General features: G+C 46.9%; 1 protein-coding gene across 2 annotated transcripts in view; it reads right to left on the bottom strand.

Annotated features, from left to right (window-relative positions):
* The window catches only part of RASA1 (RAS p21 protein activator 1), a 926777-nt gene that overhangs the window by 849851 nt on the left and 56970 nt on the right, over positions 1–19956 (bottom strand). For both annotated transcript variants that reach the window (XM_086960862.1, XM_086960861.1), the window contains exon 2: positions 2926–3078. In XM_086960862.1, the coding sequence (XP_086816988.1) occupies positions 2926–3078 (153 nt within the window). The remainder of the gene's footprint in view (positions 1–2925; positions 3079–19956) is intronic.

Genomic DNA, 19956 nt, shown 5'->3' with positions numbered 1-19956 from the left:
CTATTCCTCCCATTCCTAAGGGGTGGTTTTGAGTTCTTATGAGGGATATTTCCCTCATCCTACTTTCTTTTGCTTTCCCTGCTTGCTAGGTTATACCTGTTTTGCATTAGTCACCTGCCCCCTAATCGTATTTGCTTCATGCTCACCTCATGATTACCTCACATCTCTCCATCCTTCCAGGTTCTGCACATCATCTTCCCGTCTCCTTTTACCAATGGAAGCTTTTCCCTTTAACCTGCCATCCCCTGCTTTTACCCAAACGTCTGCCAGATATAAACCCCCAGTTCTCCAAGCTTTTCAGAAGCCCCCTTTTGAACTTTAATTCAGACTGCACACTGGATGCCATTCTGTAGGTTAAGATGTTTGCAGCCTGGTTCTTTTTTTAATTGCAGCTGGCAATTAGAGAGCATGCTACACTTTGGAGGAAACTGTCATGCTTTGAGGTGCTGCCCTGCACCTCACTGGACAGGGGTGCTCCACTGTTTGTCGCCAGAGAACAATGGATACATATGTGAGAGGTGAAGAGCCTCGCAGGTCTGGTGCCTGAAACTACAAGAAGGAGGAGGATTGTCCTGCAGGAATTCTGATCGGCACCCAAAAGCACGCCTGGTGAAGACTGTGCCTGCTGCACTATTGGGTTTGTGTTTCAGACACTTGAACCCACCAGGAGGCCTTCAAGAAGGACCTCCAAAAGTTTAAGAAAGTTTGGGAAACTTTTGGGATAAAGCTCCAGGAGGTTGCCAACCTGACTGTGGAATCCAAACCGCCCACCTTCCAGCACGAGTAGGCTTAGTTTACAGGTTCGTCCCACTGAAGCTCTCCGGAGGTCCGACTTCCAGATTTTGACCGGGAGCTCCCTGAAAGTCAAGCCGGCAAACCCTAACTGAATCTGGAATGGTGAAGAGCAGCGAGGGCCCCCGGCTAAAAAAGCTCCAGAAAAATGTCTACGTCTAATGGTAAAATTTTGACAAAAGCATATGGTGTGGGGTATACGAGCAGGGCTACACCACTGCCAGTCTCAAACTTTGACTTTGCACCGGTCAAGAGCGACCAGAAGTCCAGAGGTGCCACTATTGGTTTCTAAGCACTAGAAAGTGTTTCCTCTTTAGAAATTCATATCTCCGGGTCCTTACAGTGGATTTTCATGGTGTTGGTGGCATTTTAAAGATAAAAATATTTCCTATTTTTATATAAATTGATGTGGGATTTTCACTGTGTGTTGTGTCTTACTTATTCACTGTCTTGGTGTTTTTAAATGCTTTACATTCCTGTCCCTTAAGTTAAGCCTTTAAGCTCTGTGTCAGCTACCAAGGGTTGAGCTAGGGACGAATTTATAGAGACCCTATTTAGGACCCAGTACCTTGATGGTGGCCTTATTACTGGTGTTAGGTGCCTACCTACCACTCCCTATAACCCACCTTCCAACAGATGGAGAGGACTGCAAGAGTCTGAATGGGGTGGGTGGCAGGGAGTAATGTTGCAGCAGGGAAGGGTAGGAGAGACTCAAAAGTCTGGTGAGCTTCTCCCTAAACAAACCTTATCAGTTAAAAGTATAACAACTTTGCAAGAATTACCAAGCGCTCTAAGAAACAGGGAGTGATGATGGGTGACCGGGGATTTTTTTCTACATCTTGTTTTTCATAGAAATAGGCTATTCATGCAACACTAACTAGTTTTAATGAATAAAGTGTATTTGAGATGGCCTATTCCCGTGTTAAGGTCCTTTTATTGTAAAATCTCAACAAAAATGATTAGAAAACTTTTTTCAGCTTTGTTATTCATACAAATGCTTCACTGTAACGTTACTGGGCGGCCAAGAATGTACCCTTGCAGAGTGAATCCGAACAGTGAATGTCATGTGGTACAACCCGGTTGCTGAGAGGACTGGAGTTATGTACTTTAAAATTTGGGCTGAGGAGTATCATTCCTGGGATAAAAAATAGAAACTGGGGCAAAACTGACCAAGTACCGAGATGAGCATGGTCTTGTAAACTCGGAGACAACCCTATTCTCTGAGCCGTATATCTGTGGAAAGAGCTAGTGGCACACGTAAAGGCAGCTTGAATAAGGGGCAGGGAGATGCCACTTTTTTAAGGTGACTGCCATACTCAGCAATGTAGGGGCAAGCAACCAGATTAACTGGAGAGTCCCTTCCCACGTAGGTTGGCAAGATGGCGGCTGCAAGCGGTCCTGAGCACGTGGCTTGACGCAGTGGCAAAGCACTTTATTCCTATGAAGTGGATGTGAGCCGTGGATGGTGAATGAGCACTCAGGGGGGATGCTGAACCTGCTAGCTCATTTTTAACGTTCACCCCGGCTGTGGTACAAAAAGGAGAGAATAACGTATCACACACACACACACAACCAGCACATTCTGGTGCTCTACTCCCTGTGTATCAAAGATCAAACAGTTTACAGGGTGCAGGGAAGAAATATTGGGCTACCCCTCTCCCTACTCTAAAATGGAAATCGAGTTAAAAGTAAGAGTTAGTGTTAATCAGATAGCGCCACACTTCATGGGCTACACTGGTGAGTTGACAACGACGGTTAGATAAGGGGAAAGCCTTATTTACCCAAGGGGAATAATTGATTAAGAGGACTAAGGAAGATGTAAAGTGCTACAAACCGCATTGAAGCCAGGAAATCCTCCTTGAAAGGGACTCATGACGTGTTAAGTGAATGTGTTGTTAAACATATCAATACGGGTAAGTGGGGAACAGGGTTACTTCAACATTGGAATTCTGTCCAACTTTTCCTCTGGAGAATGCCAACGCTGACTTTTCTTTCAACAATAAACACAATTAAACTATAAATCAATTTCATGTTATCAGTGAGGTTTTAAATCTTATATTCTAAGTTTATTAAAATAAATGTAAACCAGAGTTTAATACAGTAATTTAAGTCTAATGGAAGAAGTCTACATACCTAAAATGATTCACAACATTTGTGTTGCTAAGGAAAGATAGCACAAATGATCCAGGTCTCCGATCACTCTCCCTAATTAGGTAACTGCCAGGTACTTCAGCTTGACGCAGACGCTCTTCTGCAATTGTTCTATCCAGTTTTCCATGATACCACCTGAAAGAAAAAATATGAGACATGAAACACATGGGTATATGATGAACTCTACTAGAAGATTATGAATCTTAAGTTCCAAAACTAAGTACAACACACAAAATCAATCAGACAGAGACACAGGGCATAGAGTCAGTATCAGTATCATAGAGTCACTAAAACTACGAAAGCGTATTATATTTCGTTACTTTTTAAACATTAGTAGGAAACTCAAATGTATATTAAGCTAACTACAACTGGGATTTGTTAAATAGGAGAATCTGTTAAGAAACAGATAAATAAGACATATTGGGCCGCTAGCAAAACATGAAAGGGGACTTATTTTAGAGTGAAGAATGGGGTCTATAGGGATTGGCCTCCAGTGGCCTCTATCCCTGGGTCTTAGCTAGGAAAACTGGCCGATGATCATGGTTTGGAGGAGGGTTTTTGGAGTTTTGGCCCTTTTACCTGTCATGTGCCACAAAATATAGTTGATATGGACTGTGCCCTGCTCTATGAGCCTTATGTTTATCAGTACATACCCTTATGTTTGACCTAAATGCAAATAAAAACACTTTTTTTTAAAAAAAATGGATTCTCAAGTCTTGAAATCTTTTAAACAAGCTACTTTAATACCAATAACTTTATAGTACTAAATACACCTATGTGATCAGCTGTTGATTTGACAAATGCATGGGGCTTGCAGAAAAATAGAATTTACTGCACTTTACCACTAAGTTATTCTGAAAAGTGTATACATCCTAGCAAGTATTCTCAGAATAGTCCACAGTGGTGAAATCCTCAAGTAGACTAAAAGAAAAAAGAAAAAAAAATCCGAACAGCATCAAAATATCCCAATGACTAAGTTTGCGATCACAGAATAAATCAGCATAGACTGGAACAAAACTCCAAATAAAGGGTTTTTAGGTTTTTTTTGTTTACAAGACAAATGATATTTCTATGCATGGTCTATTTAAATGTATTAATGGCAAATTCTTTACAAATAACGGTCTCTCAAAATGAAACTAGCGGTTCGGCAGTAAGGACTTCAACCAAGATTAGCAATACAGATAGAGACAATCGAGAATGAGAACTTCAGAGCACGTTATTGAAATGATGGCAATTCAGCCTTAGTTGTAACTTGATTCAGAAAAGGGGGTGGTGATGAACAGAGTGTCTGAATTAAGCAGACCACTCTTACCCAGTCCAAAGATCAGGGCTTGATCCATCACCGTTTTTTAGCTCACTGCACCATCCCAGCTCAGAACCTGGCTACATGCAAATTAGTCTGTTCCTGTCCCAGTGCATGATGGGAACAGGGCAAACCAAACTAGCAAGCCAATTCTTAAACTGGGAAGGAAACAAGCTTCCGGGGACCGGTTTCTGGCATTTCAGCCGTCGTCGGCCCGGCTTGCTTGAATCCTGATGGTGAAATGAGCAAGGGACTCACATCTGAGTATACCCTTCCACGCTTATGGTGGACAAAAGGATTCAGAAAAGGGGGTGGTGATGAACAGAGTGTCTGAATTAAGCAGACCACTCTTACCCAGTCCAAAGATCAGGGCTTGATCCATCACCGTTTTTTAGCTCACTGCACCATCCCACCTCAGAACCTGGCTACATGCAAATTAGTCTGTTCCTGTCCCAGTGCATGATGGGAACAGGGCAAACCAAACTACCAAGCCAATTCTTAAACTGGGAAGGAAACAAGCTTCCGGGGACCGGTTTCTGGCATTTCAGCCGTCGTCGGCCCGGCTTGCTTGAATCCTGATGGTGCAATGAGCAAGGGACTCACATCTGAGTATACCCTTCCACGCTTATGGTGGACAAAATGATTCAGAAAAGGGGGTGGTGATGAACAGAGTGTCTGAATTAAGCAGACCACTCTTACCCAGTCCAAAGATCAGGGCTTGATCCATCACCGTTTTTTAGCTCACTGCACCATCCCAGCTCAGAACCTGGCTACATGCAAATTAGTTTGTTCCTGTCCCAGTGCATGATGGGAACAGGGCAAACCAAGGGGGTGGTGATGAACAGAGTGTCTGAATTAAGCAGACCACTCTTACGGTAACGGTGATGGATCAAGCCCTGATCTTTGGACTGGGTAAGAGTGGTCTGCTTAATTCAGACACTCTGTTCATCACCACCCCCTTTTCTGAATCATTTTTGGCCACTATAGGTGTGGCAGGGTATACTCAGACATGAGTCCCTCTCTCACTGCACCATCAGGATTCAAGCAAGCCGGGCCTACGACGGCTGAAATGCCAGAAACCGGTCCCCGGTAGCTTGTCTCCTTTCTAGTGAAGGATTGGCTTGGTAGTTTAGTCTGCCCTGTTCCCATGATGCACTGGGCCAGGGACAGACTGATTTGCATATAGCCAGGTTCTGAACTGGGATGGTGCAGTGAGATAAATAACGGTGATGGATCAAGCCCTGATCTTTGGACTGGGTAAGAGTGGTCTGCTTAATTCAGACACTCTGTTCATCACCACCCCCTTTTCTGAATCAGTTGTAACTTGGGCAGAGGAGCACACCAAGTTGATGAAGTGTGGCCTTCCAGCTCAACTTTAGGGCTTGAGTGCTCCTATAACATAGAATAAAGTAGTGTGTTTATTTTTTTAAACCAACACCACTCAGAAAATGACTTACCCTAGATTTAACAAGACCGGCCCAGCCTACCTCAACAGACGACTTTCCTTCTACATCCCCAACCGCCAGCTACGCTCCACCGAGCTCTCACTCGCCACCATCCCACGCATCCGAAGAACAACCTCCGGCGGGAGATACTTCTCCCACCTCGCCGCGAAGACATGGAACTCCCTCCCACTGAGCCTACGACAGACCCAAGACCTGCTGACCTTCAGGGGGATACTCAAGACCTGGCTGTTCGACCAGTAGCGGGCCTGCCCCCCCCCCCCCCCCACCCCCCCAAGCGCCTTGAGACCCTCGCGAGTATGTAGTGCGCTTTATAAATGACTGATTTACTGAAGGACAAGCGTTCTTATCTAACTGGACAGCCATATAAAGAACCAGGACATCCTTACTCCATGAGAAGAGCAATCTGAATTCCTCTTTCCTATAAAAGCTCTTACTTAGAAGTCATCTGTAAGCCAAATAAACACCATGCCCCCTAGAAGGCATAGCTTTACATTTGACCTCGGTCTCTGCATGCACAGCAAATGTGATGGGATAAGAACAAGATTTACAGGCCTGTTTATAGAAACTGAGCTCTCAAAAGGATACTGGAAAAATAAGGTGTTGCCATTGGGAGGGATGAAGTGAATCTAAGGGTGGTGGTGGATGGCTTGTTCTCCTCCTTCATAAATCGGGACCTCTGCTGACTTGAATTTGCAAACAGGGCTGCCAGCTCTAACAGCACTCCTAGACTCTCATTTGTGAGAGATTGATTACCGAGACAGCTGTTCCACTTATAGGTTTCCAACTGCTCAAAGCACCTTTCTAAGGTACATGCCTCTCTGTGTTTGCAACCATTTTATGGAGTACTGAAGTTCAGCACCATTTCTGAATCGCTAGTGGAGTTCAGGAACAAGAGATAACAAGCATTGGCATAGCCAATAGGTCTCGCCTTTGGGACCCTAAAAGTGTTTAGCCATGCAACAGTTGATGTTGATGCACCAAGGATATTGTGCTGCATAACAAAATATTTATAAAGTCACAAAAGCGAGACCTATTGGCTATGCCAATGCTTGTCGTTTTGGAACCATTTCACAGGGAAGCAACTACATAAAAGAAGAAAAGAGAGGTTGTGAACCATTTCTTCAAGTCAAGGTTTTCAGTAAGTGAGGAGCAAGACAGAAAGAGAGGGAATATTAGGAAGGGGGGTTGGCAGCTGCCAGCACAGAAAAGAAGAGGACATTGTCTGTGTCTTCTCTGGGCAGTAAGGAAGAGACAGAGTCCTTTTCCTTCTCTGCTCGTCCCTGATCGTCCACAAAAGCAACCACGCTCACACATGTTGCCCCCTCAGAAGTATTCGAGCCTCATTGCGTTACAGCCTTAAGAAAAGAGAGAGAAGGAGGGAGTGCAAGATTAAGTAAAGCATGTGAAATTTAAGCAGAAACAACATGGTTACCTGAACGATGTCTCACTCACTATTCAGAAATCAGCAAGTGGTTTTACCTGAAAAGTTAAGGACATGACTACAGGGCCCTGAAGGGAACAGTTTCAATGTCCATTGCTTATATCCTTAAATAAACGTAAACAGTATGGTTTAAAAAGACCAAATCCATAAACACAGGAGGTACACATTTTGTTTTCTAATCCACCCATCAACCAGGTATTGCAATACATCCAGGAATGGTGCACTTCCCCACATGGGGACAACAATGCTGTCCAAAGAAAGATGAGAAAAGAAAAGTAGCACTTCACTGCAAAGTCTGTAAAGTGAGGCTGATGTGTTTGGATGTGAATAAAACCAATGTGGCCACTTTGCAACCACTCTGTCTTGCTTTATTTATTCATGTATTTATTTTTCATGTTTAAAACCTTTTATTTCTCTCCATCCAGAGGCTGCACTTTGGAATAGAAAAACGTCAGAAAAGGGGCATTTCCCGCAAGAGTTATTTTCTTTTTTGAATCCATTTCACAGGTAAGCAACTGAATGAAAGAAGGAAAGAGGTTGTGAACCGTTTCTTCAAGTCACGGTTTTCAGTAAGTGAGGAGCAAAACAGTAAGAGAGGGAATAATAGGAAGAGGGGGTCAGCTGCCAGCACAGAAAAGAAGGAGTAGTTTCTGTCCTGTAACTCCAGTTCTGTAGTAGGGGTATCTCTGTTATAGTCATAATCTAGTGAATAGTCCCGCCCATGTGCGTGGACCCCGGCAATCAAAAATAATCTCTTAAGTTGTCAAATCATGCAGAAACTGCAAAGACACTTAAGAGAGAATTTAAAGACAAATAATGCAGCCTATATCCACAGGCTACACTGTCCAGTACTTCAACTAGAAATTCCACCAAATAACACCACACACAGCACAGCCTGCCCAGTTTCTACCATAGAGAAACTTGCCTCCACCAGTAAAAGACTCTGGAATGATAGAGAAGAAGGCATGGACAGACAAGCCCCATAGGCTGCCATTATGTGGCTTAAAATAGGATACTGTGCCTTTAAGAGAACTTTCCAGAACTTCTCCCAGTATCCCAGAATGCATAGCAGGTCCCTCTACTTTCAGTTCTTTTTGAAGGCTAAGCCCGCCAGACCTGTCGCATTCCTTACATGAAGAAATATCTCCACGGGGGAGGAGGGCGGGCGCTTATGACTATAACAGAGATACCCCTACTACAGAACTGGAGTTACAGGACAGAAACTACTCCTTCTGTAGTAGGGGATCTCTCTGTGTATAGTCATAATCTAGTGAATAGAATGGCAAGCCCATCCCCACACCAAAGCGGCGGTGGAGAAAGAAAATAACGCTACTACTTTGCGAACAAGTTCCGCAGCGAAGCCTGCCCAACCTGAGCGTCTGCCCTGGCGTCAGTGTCCAGGCAGTAATGCTTAGCAAAGGTATGAACCGACTTCCAAGTGGCTGCCTTGCAGATTTCAGCAATTGGCACGTTACGGAGCAAAGCCGTCGTGGCAGCTTTGCCCCTGGTGGAATGAGCCTTAGGCTTACCTCCTAAGGTCTTATTAGCCTTTTGGTAACATAATTGTATACAGGACACAATCCACCTAGAGATGGACTGCTTAGAGGTAGCAAGACCCGTCCTGACTGATCCATAATTAATGAACAATTGGTCAGACCTACGAATATCTTTGGTTTTATCCAGATAAAATGTCAACACCCTCCTAACATCCAGGGAATGGAGAGACCTTTCCGCTGGAGATGAAGGGTTCTGAAAAAACTTAGGCAAAGTTATGGTCTGGTTGACATGAAAATCAGAAATAACCTTGGGAAGAAATTTAGGGTGAGTACGCATAACAACCTTAGCAGCATGAAATACAGTATGAGGTTCAGTACAACAACGCCTGAATTTCACTCACCCTGCGGGCCGATGTAATGGCCACGAGGAACGCCGCCTTCCAGGACAGGTGCTGCAACGAAGCCTTATGAATAGGTTCAAAAGGAACCTTCATCAATCTGGACAGCACCACATTCAATTCCCATGAAGGCGAAGGAAGCCTGACAGGAGGGAATACTTTCTTCAATCCTTCCAGAAAATCTTTGATCACAGGGATCTGGAAAAAGGAAGTCTGTGAAGGGCATTTCCTGTAGGCAGTCAATGCAGCTAGATGAACCTTAATGGAATGAACATTAAGGCCAGACTGCGCCAAATGTAAAAGGTAAGGAAGGATGACATCTTCCTTACAGGTCGTAGGGTCATGGTTCTTAGACTGGCACCAGATACAAAACCTCTTCCACTTGTAAGCATATGAAGTTCGAGTGGAAGGCCTCTTAGACTCCTTCAGTATGTCCTTGCAATCCTCAGGCAGATTCAGATGGCCATATTGCACTATCTCAGGAGCCATGCCGCCAAACTCAAAAACGAGAGGTTGGGGTGTAACATCCGTCCCCCGAACTTCGTGAGAAGGTCCGGCCTGCACGGCAGCCGAATGTGAGGAAGGAGAGACCGGTGAAGTGGTCCGTGTACCACCACTGCCTGGGCCACTCCGGGGCAATGAGTATCATCCGAGCCCTGGACCGGGCCAGCTTGATGAGCACCGCCGGAATCAGGGGAACGGGAGGAAAGGCGTACAGAAAGCTAGTTGTCCAGTCGATCCATAACGCATTCCCCAGCGTCCCCTGCTGGTAGTACCTGGAGGCGAAGTCTCTGCACTTGCTGTTTTCGGCGGTGGCGAACAAATCTACGTCTGGAGTTCCCCACCTTGCGAAGACTTCTCCTAGTACTTCGTCGTTTATGACCCATTCGTGGTTTTCCTGAACCAGCCTGCTCAGTGCGTCTGCCTGAACATTCTGCACACCTGGCAGATGGGTAGCCGTTATCGTCAGTCCTCTGGCTAGGAGCCAGTGCCAGATCTCCTGTGACAGAGTGCGTGATCTCGAGCCCCCCTGCTTGTTGAGGTAGTACATTGTGGTGGTATTGTCCGTCTGTACAAGCAGGGAGTTGGTCTGGAAGGACGGAAGAAAAGCCTTCAGTGCCAAGTGAACAGCTCTGAGTTCCAGGAAATTGATGTGATGCGTGGCCTCCATCAGTGACCACGTTCCTTGAATCTGTAGGTTCCCGGAATGCGCTCCCCATCCCAGGAGAGAAGCATCCGTCACGACAGTCTGCGAGGGAATGCCCTTGTGGAAGGGAACCCCTCTCAGGAGATTCTCCGCCGAACACCACCACTTCAGAGACTGAAGAGCATGCAGAGACAGTCGTATCTTGTCGTCCCAAGATCCTGTCCTCTGATCCCACTGGTCTTCCAAGCACTCCTGCAGCGGTCTCATGTGTAGCCGTGCGTGTGGCGTCAGGAAGATACAAGAGGCCATCGATCCCAGTAGAGAAGACACCGTCCTCACTGTTGTAGATGGAGTTGTCATAAGAGCCTGGGCCTTCCGAAGGAGAGATAATCGTCGCTCTTCCGAAGGAGACACGCTTGCTGACAGCGTGTTGATGGAGGCTCCCAAGTACTGTATGCATTGGACCGGAGTCAGGACAGACTTGACCATGTTGATGTGCAACCCCAGCTTGTTCAAGAGAACGCACATCTTCTGGAAGTGTGCTCGAGCTTCCGAGAAGGAGGATGCCTTGATCAACCAATCGTCCAGATACGGGTAGACAAACACCTTGTTCTTCCTCAGGTGTGCTGCTGCCACCGCCATGCACTTCGAGAATGTTCTTGGCGCAGACTTCAGTCCGAATGGGAGTACTGTGTATTGATAATGATTGGCGCCGACTTGGAACCGCAGGAACTTCCTGTGTTTGTGTGCAATGGGCACATGGAAGTAAGCATACTGTAGGTCTATAGCACACAGCCAGTCTCCCTGTTGCAACTGAGGATAAATCTGATGCAACGACAGCATGCGAAACTTTTCCCTGCGAATCCATTTGTTTGCCTGTCGCAAGTCCAGAATGGGCCTGAACTCGTTTTTGTCCTGCTTGCGAACCAGGAAGAACCGGGAGTACAGGCCTCTTCCTCTCTGGGACAGAGGCACGTCTTCTATCGCCCGTTTCCGTAACAGGATGTCGGCCTCCGCCTGGAGCTCGCGCAGCTGAAACTGCGAGCTGACTGGAGGGATCGCCGGAGGCGGGCTCGTGAACCGAAGACTGTATCCATTGCAAACAATATTCAGCACCCACTTATCCTAAATAATTTTTCTCCACTCTGCCAGAAAAAATTAAATGCTTCCCTCTACCGGAGTGGGTAACAGATCCGGGGGAAGTAGGTTCCTAGGGCCTAGACCCAGCCTGGCCCTTGGGCGCCGGAGCCGACTGCTGGCCTCCTCTGCCCTTCTGGCGCTTCTGGAACGGCTTACGGAACTGTTGTTGATGTTGCGACTGTCCCGAAGCCTTGCCACCGAACCGCTGTTGGAACGGGCGGTACGACTTCTTTGTATCTTTAGGCTTCTCCAGGCCCACAGCCGTGAGCGTCTCGGCCTCCGCCTTCATGCGGGCCATCTCATCGTCCGCATGCTTCCCGAAGAGGGTCTCGCCGGAGAATGGCAGGTTGGCTACCCTCTGCTGTGCGTCCGGTTTCAGGGACGTAAGACGGAGCCAGGCGTGACGTCGTTGATTAACGCCATGGCAAAACCCATGAGCTGCCAACAGGGAAGAGTCCGCTGCAGCGCTGATGATCTGGTTCGCCACCAGCATCCCTTCATTCAGCACTTCTTGGAAGTCCTCGCGCTTCTCGCGAGGTAAGTGCTCCGCAAACTGCTCGAGGGAGTCCCAGAGGGCGAGGTCGTAGCGGCCCAACAGCGCCGTGGCACTCGCAGCCTTCATGGAGGAAGCCGATGTTCCAAACACTTTCCTCCCTGCCGAATCCATCCATCTGGACTCCTTATCCGGGGGAACCGTGGATGACTGGGTGGTGGCATGTTGTTTGCGGGCCGCCGTCACAATTACAGAGTCCGGAGGGGATTCCGCCCTCAGAAAGGCCGGGTCCGAATCGGGAGCCCGGTACTTCTTCAGCAACCTCGATGGAGCCGCCTTCGTCAACGCAGGGGTGAGAAAAAGGGCCATAGCCGGTTCCTCCAGGCCCGGCACCAGAGGCAGGAGTGGACGAGACAGGTGTTTCTGATGCAATGTCTCAAAAATGACTGAAGTCTTAGGGGTAGGCACCGTCAAGGAGATGCCCAACTTCGCAGCGCCCCTTAAAAGGACATCATGGAACGCCACCAGGTCATCAATCGGGGACAGCCTCTTGTCTGGTGACCCCGACAAGGTCGGAGAATAGTCCCTGGTACCAGAGGACCTTGTGCGAGAGCGAGTGTCGCGCCTCCTATGGCGGCGTCTCGACCGCGTGGACGATCTGTGTCGCGATCTCTCCCTCCTCCCAGAGCGAGAGCGAGACCTGCTAGCCCGTGGCCGCTCCACCGGTTTCCGTGGTGGGGTCTTCCTTGGTTCCTCTCGGGGTTTAGGTTTCGGGGTCCCCTTAGGAGGTACAGGCAGAGAAGGCAATGAAGTGGACCTCGGCGGAGGGACCACCGACCGAGGGACGGGCCCATGCGGAGGAACTGGAGGCGGAGGGTCGCCTGAAGGAAGCGGAGGGTTGGGGGGAGGATCCTCCTTAGGTACCGGCGGAGGTGGCGACCTAGGCCGAGATGGCGTGTACACCTCTGAGTACACCGAGCCCGGCGACTCCTTAGGCGAAGGGGGGTGAGATCCAGCCCCATCAGCAGGTGATCGCTTCCGCTTGCGTCCTCCACTAGAAGCAGTCTGACTTCTGGGACCAGAATCCTTCTTGCGCCATTTTGGAGAGGCAGAACGACTCCTAGATGCCGACCTCTTCCTTCTCGACGCCGAGCGTCGCTTTTCCGGCGTCGAACGTCGCCTCCGCGACTCCGGCGTCAAATGCCGCCTCCGCGACGTCGACCTCCTCTTCCTCGACGTCGAACGCCGTCCCCGCGATGTCGACCTCTTCCTCCGTGACGTCGTACGCCGCCTCCGCGACGTCGAATGTTCTGTCCTTGACGACAAGCGTCGATGCTTCCGTCTTGATGCCCTCGACGTAGAGGAGCCCCTCGACGTCGACCTGTGCTTCGACGGCGATCGGGGGTGTCGCTTCGACGGCGAGCGCCGATGCTTGTCACTTCGTCTCCGACGTCGATAGGAAGACTTGGACGTCAATGATGACGTCGACGGTGGCTTCGACGGCGACCTCTCCAGGCCCTTCGACGTCGAGCCGTCACGCCGTCTCGACCCGGAGCCCCGGGGAGAAGGGGAACACACCGCCGTCATCCCTCTCGACGTCGTCGTCGATGCAATCGACGTCGACGGAGACCGGGGCCGTTTGCTGGACTTCCTGCCTCTGGGGAGCCCCCCAGAGGCCTCAGCAGAGGCAGAGGGAACCATCCCAGCCTGCCCTGACCCACCTGCAGCCTGCAGACGTCTCTCCTCAAGGCCTGAGAGCCTAATCTTCATCCTGTCCCTCAGAGTCCGAGCAGTGAACTGCTGGCAGATGACACAATCTTCAGGGACATGATCTTCAGGGAGGCAGACGATGCAGACGTCGTGTGGATCACTCTTGGCCTTCTTCCTCCCACATGCTGGACACTTATCAAAAAGACCAGGCATTTTAGAGCCCAAAACGCCTGAACCAGCACACAAAAGAGAGAGAGAACACCAAGAAAGTAAACTGAAACACTTTTAAAACACAAAAGTGCCAAAATATCCAATAAACCCTTGAAACAAGGGAGAGCTCAATGCCAGGGTCCTGTTAGCAGGAGCCGGAAAAAAGAACTGAAAGTAGAGGGACCTGCTATGCATTCTGGGATACTGGGAGAAGTTCTGGAAAGTTCTCTCAAAGGCACAGTATCCTATTTTAAGCCACATAATGGCAGCCTATTGGGCTTGTCTGTCCATGCCTTCTTCTCTATCATTCCAGAGTCTTTTACTGGTGGAGGCAAGTTTCTCTATGGTAGAAACTGGGCAGGCTGTGCTGTGTGTGGTGTTATTTGGTGGAATTTCTAGTTGAAGTACTGGACAGTGTAGCCTGTGGATATAGGCTGCATTATTTGTCTTTAAATTCTCTCTTAAGTGTCTTTGCAGTTTCTGCATGATTTGACAACTTAAGAGATTATTTTTGATTGCCGGGGTCCACGCACATGGGCGGGACTATTCACTAAATTATGACTATACACAGAGATCCCCTACTACAGAAGAGGACATTGTCTGCGTCTTCTCTGGGCAGTAAGGAAGAGAGAGTCTGACCCCGATCGGCCACAAAGGCAACCATGCCCACACATGTTGCCCCCTGCCTCCCTCAGAAGTATTCTCGAGCCTCATTGCGTTACAGCCTTAAGAAAAGAGGAAGAAGGAGGGAGTGCAAGATACGCAAGGCTTAATGAGCCTTGACAGAAACCCACATGGTGGCTGCATGCGTGCACGCGCACGTGACCGCAAGCTTGAGGCCAGCAAAAGGCTCTGGTAGCACTTTCAAAAGCCACTCACTAAATTTCTTGCAGCGCATGCGCTGGCGCTGGGAGACCTAAAAATACTGTGCAACATTCCCCAGGAGGGGGCTGTAGAGGGGGATTCATTTAGTGCCCCACCCACAATGCCAAGCAGTCTGGGAAAGGCATTTTGTAGCCCTCTGTGTTTCCCAAGTACAGGGTTATTTGTTATCGTTTGCCTGGTGTGGACTATCTAGTCCCTCTCCTTTTTCCAAGGGCTGGGGGTTATTTAGTGCACCCACACCTGTCGAAAGAATGGGAGACTGGTTAGGCCCACACATCTTTTCAAGGTCACAAGGTACATTGTGCCCTTCTCTTGCTCCAGGGAGCATATGTAATTTTTACTCCAGCCACCTTGCACAAAAGGCGCAGGATTTTTTAGTGCCTTTGGGAGGGGCAGGTATATATTGCACCCAACTTCCTGATTATGCCCAGGATTGGGTATTAGTTGCCTTCTAGGCCTTGCCCAAGCGACTCAACATTTTTGAAGCACCACATTGCCCTACAGTGGAGGATATTAACATGTCCCCTCCTCCCCCCCAAAAAAACGCCATACTTGACAGCTGCCCTGCTGGCAAATGCAAAGCTGACAGCCAAAAACACGAGCAGCGACCTCTAAGATTAGGGGGGAGAAAAAATACAGGGCCCGGATGCAGAGAACATGTCTAAAATCAAAATAGATTTGTTGCCAGCACTTGCCTAGTATCTGGCATAGCATTCGTAAAGTAACAAAGGAGATCTGTTCCCTCTGGAACCCCCCAGCTACTCCAGCACTCACAGGTGTGTCGGACTGGACTAGTTAATATCCGGGTTCTCTATTTTTGGACATTCAGAACTGTTTTACAGGCGTTAGTCTCAGGCATATAATCTATGTCCCGATGAAGATCCCGGTATCAAGTTAAATGGGATTGAAATGTCGCGGGCTCTGTACACCTTGAAACTTTCATAATTGCTCATTGCATTGTGCCATGGTGTTGCTCTTTGTATTTGCGTTGACAATTGAAAATTGGGCAATGAAAGTAGCTTTTAGGTGCTAATCATTGTAAGGACATGTTAACTCTAAATTCTACATACCTTACTTTTAAATACCATGCCCCCTACCGTTTGGGCAACAAAGCCTACATAGGGGTTACTTATTAATATTTAAAAGGAAGGTTTTCTCCTGTGATTAAGTTTTCATTTTGACAGGTCTAGCTGTAGGTTTTAAACTACAAGCAGTCTGGGTACAGTAGCAGGCCTGGAGTCATGTTTTGGGAACCATGTAGTGTGGTGTTATAGGAAAGTCAAATATGCTAACTAGGAGTTATCCAATTTTAAATGTTTCAGGGGTTAGAGAACATGTACTGAGACCGGATTATTAGTACCCTTGAGCAGAGTCAAAAACAGCAGTTCCAGTCCACAAAAAAATGGGGGTTATCATGCAAAAAGAGGCCCTTTCTAGCAGTTATGCAAGACAACCCAATGGCATTTGATTGGTCCCTTCAAATCTATTTATATCGCTACAAATTGCCCACAAAGCTTGCTCTTGAAAAGAGTCATTGCTCCATCCCTCCACTTAATGTTGGGTTATCTACTAAAAATATTACTAACTGGGCTCACTTCACATAATCAGGGACCCCAAGAAAGCTCATGCAAAGTTATACTGCTGCACCTAAAGCTGCTGCTTCTGAAAAGAGAACCATATTAGTCTTTTCGAGGGTCTATCAACAGTGGAAAATACTGCTTAAGCAAATATTACCCCCCCCCCCCCCCCCCCCGTCGTGTGTGGCACCCCAGGATGAGACAGACACACAGGGCCGCACCCGAACGTTTCACAGGTCTTTAAAAGACCATTTGAATGTTAATTAGGCCTTGCAGTTGTTTCACCCCTTCTAAGAGCCCCTGCAGCTCCACTCTGCCTACTGATTAAAGGTTAAGCCCCGCCCGAAATTTTTTCTGAGCCCCCCGCCCCCCCCGAAATTTCGCTCTAGTTGCGCCTCTGTTAAAGCCCTATTCTAAAATGCTGGTGAAATGGGTGCGTTTTCATTCTTTTCTCTCAATTATAAATGGCAAACGCGCAAGCAGGTTATATACTAAAGTTTGGAACCGAAATTTGAATTCACTAGTGATCCAAATAATCCCGCTTCCATTCTATTTCAAATATGAAAGAAACATCGGGCCAACCCGAGAGCATATTTTCAGAAAGCTGCGGTGTTAATGCTTTCCTCATTTCATTTAGTATTAACGATTTTGAAATCACAAGCACCACATTTAGAAACGGGCAACAGCGCCCAAAACGCAACCACATGCAGAGCAACGAACAGAAAAGTTCACTAAATCTAAGCAAGCACGACACCAAGAGCAGAACCTCCCTGCTTGAGAGAGGCCTCTGGTAGTGGAGAGTAATCTCTAAAAGGCGTACACTAAAGTGTGGCTACAGCCTCAGCTGAGTTGGAAGTGCATTAAAAACAGGGAGATGCGTTTTGGAAGCTTGTTTTTACACCGCTACAGACACACTGCTGCCCCTAAAGTTAAAGTATTTAGTGAAAGAGCAGCATTTTTTTCCGTGGTAAAAGCAACAGGATATAGAACAAGACAGACGGAAACGCCTTCTCTCCCCCGACAGGCTGTCGCTGTTGGCCTCGGCACCGCGCACCTCAGTCATCTGGCGTCCGGACATACAGGCCGGGGCAGACGAAAGAGCATTCTAAGGCTTAGCTCGTATCATGCAAAGTGTTAAGAAAACAGAGAAAACAAATTTCAGCAAGTGCCAGTGTTCATGCCACTCATAAAAAGTGCTGAAGATATTCAGAGAGAAGATAAAACGTACATGCATTCTTTCATACTAATACATTCAGCCACGGTCGACCGTCGAGAAGGGCCGTCAGCTTATCCTAGCAGTAGTTGGTCAGGGCCCCATGGGATGTAGGGACCAGATGTTTTAGGTCACACTGCAAGTAGTTATGTTTGGTCATCACACAAAAATTGGCCATAGATTAATATCTCATTTCTATTGGAGTGAATGTCTAGTACCCACTGTATCTGGAGACTGCACAGGCCTGTGTGCCTTATGAATTTAAGTCTTCTTGCCCCAAAATGTTGAACATAGTGGCATCCGTTTATTTGAAGGAATCATTATGGCGGCATGGTGCCATACTCTCCATATTCTTTTTCATTGTCAAGGCATGATGTTAAACTTTTAAACAAATGATTACAATGCATCTAGCTAGCCCACATATTACAAATAGGATGCACCTCCGTAACTGCAGTTATCCCCTTCTGCAACAATACAAATCTCATTTCAGCGCGGATGAGCATCACTATGGAGCGATTAATGCAAGAGCAGTATTATATGGTAATCATCTGTTACAGTAGAAAAGTCCCCAAGAATGTGGTTTGTCTGTCAGTAGGGACCATGGGATAGCAACATTTAATCCACTGATAAGTGTCTGGCGTTTGTAAATCCAGGACTGTTCTTTTCCAAAAAGTCTTGACTGTATGTTTTGTCCATCATGTAGTGTGTCTAGTACCACATATTTGACATAATTAACTGTATTTCCTTTTTTCAGAAAATTAATGGTTAGCTGGCTTGTGATGAGTTTACAACATAGTCCTATAATGTTGATTGACTTCTACTTTGATCTGGAGTGTTGTCAAGCTGATGTTTTGGAGTTTACCTGAGCATGTAAACTTGTTGCGTTACATTTGATTTGATCACTCAGCTGCCAAGTATGTGGTGGACCAAAGTCTAGTACTTATGTTTGAATTGTTAAAGGGCAAATATTGCATTGGCCACATGGAAAATGTCCAGGAATAGGTAGTAAACCCTAGCTGGTAGATATAGATTTGGAAAGGCATTATTCTTTGGCCTGGTAAGGACTAATATATCTACAAGATTTTTTTGACAGCTTAAAAAGAAATAATGGTCTCTGTAAATAAATACGGCTAATGTTCAATATCTGCCAATACTTGTAATTATTTTATCTCATTTAACATTAGGAAGTAGGTAGTAAGACATGTGATTCTTTCCTTAAGAGATATAGTATGGGTTTCAAGGGATGCAAATCGGCAGTTCGGGCTGGCCTGTTCCCATGAGGCACAGGGTCAGACTGATTTGCATATGGCCCTGTCTGAACTGGGGTGGCCTGGTGAGCAAAAGAATAATGATGGATTAAACCCAGATCAGTTGACTGCTTGCAATGTTCAACACTCCATCCATCATCCCCTTTGGTTTTGTTTTGTTTGCCCCAAGTTGGCAAGGTATGCCAAGATGTGGGTCCCTTGCAAACTATGCCACTGGATTCAAGCTAGCCTGGCCGATGACGGCTGATTAGCCAGAAACCGGTCCCAGAATGCTTGTTTCCGGTCCAGGGAAAACATGGCTTTGCAGTTCGGGCGGGACTGTTCTCATGAGGCACAGGGTCAGACTGATTTGCAATGGCCATGTCTGAATTGGGGTGGCGAAGTGAGCTAAAGAATGATGATGGATTAAACCCGGATCAGTTGACAGGGGGTGAGTGCTTGCAATGTTAAATACTCCATCCATCATCCCCTTTGGTTTTGCCTCCTGAGTGACACCCATAAACAGTGGCATGAGCTGCCAGAATGCTGCTGGGAGGTTGAACATCGACCAATTAGGTGGATGAAACAGCCGCTTAATTAAATTTTGCCCTTCATGTAACACATCACTGCACTGTTACTCTTCTTTGGAATCAGCGAGTGAGCCACGTATACTAGTGGGGGATCAAAACCTATACACTGCCATATATACTTTGGATGTGTAAAGTTTCTGCTGTTTTGTGTAATTCGGTTTCTGAAATTTTTACATATAAAGCAGTACAGTTAGATATCAGGTGGACTTGACTTAGCGAGAAATTATTGATAAAATGCAAATTTGTCCTGAACAGGAGCACCCAAAATATGTCCTGACTTGAGCTCCCAACATCCTTATGACGACAATGAAGAATTGTGTAATTGAGCAATAGACAGAGGGGAAGGGTTCAAATATCATGCAACACAACTGTGCTTTTCACTAGCGAAAATAGGAAAATCCCCATACAATAAAATATACATTTTTTTTAACTGAAGTCATAGATTTTAATGTTGGTATTCGTGCAGGTCATGGGCATTACAAGCAAACACATTCAGTGGCAATTTATTTGGTAATCAGATTCTGCTCTTGGAGAATCCGCCTAGACCCACTGTGTATCACTAAAGTGAATGAAAAGTTCAGGAGCCGACTATGTGCTGCAGTAATGGAATTGGTCTAGTATTTTCTGAAAAAGGTCAATAAGGAGCCTAGGGTGAATACCCTTCACCCCTAGGAACAGATTGATTTTTATCCATTTC

The sequence above is a fragment of the Lissotriton vulgaris genome, chromosome 3_1, assembly GCF_964263255.1.
Source record: "Lissotriton vulgaris chromosome 3_1, aLisVul1.2, whole genome shotgun sequence".
Lineage (NCBI taxonomy): Eukaryota > Metazoa > Chordata > Amphibia > Caudata > Salamandridae > Lissotriton > Lissotriton vulgaris.
The sequence above is the reverse complement of the archived record's forward strand: the minus strand, read 5'-3'. Positions and strand labels throughout refer to the sequence as shown.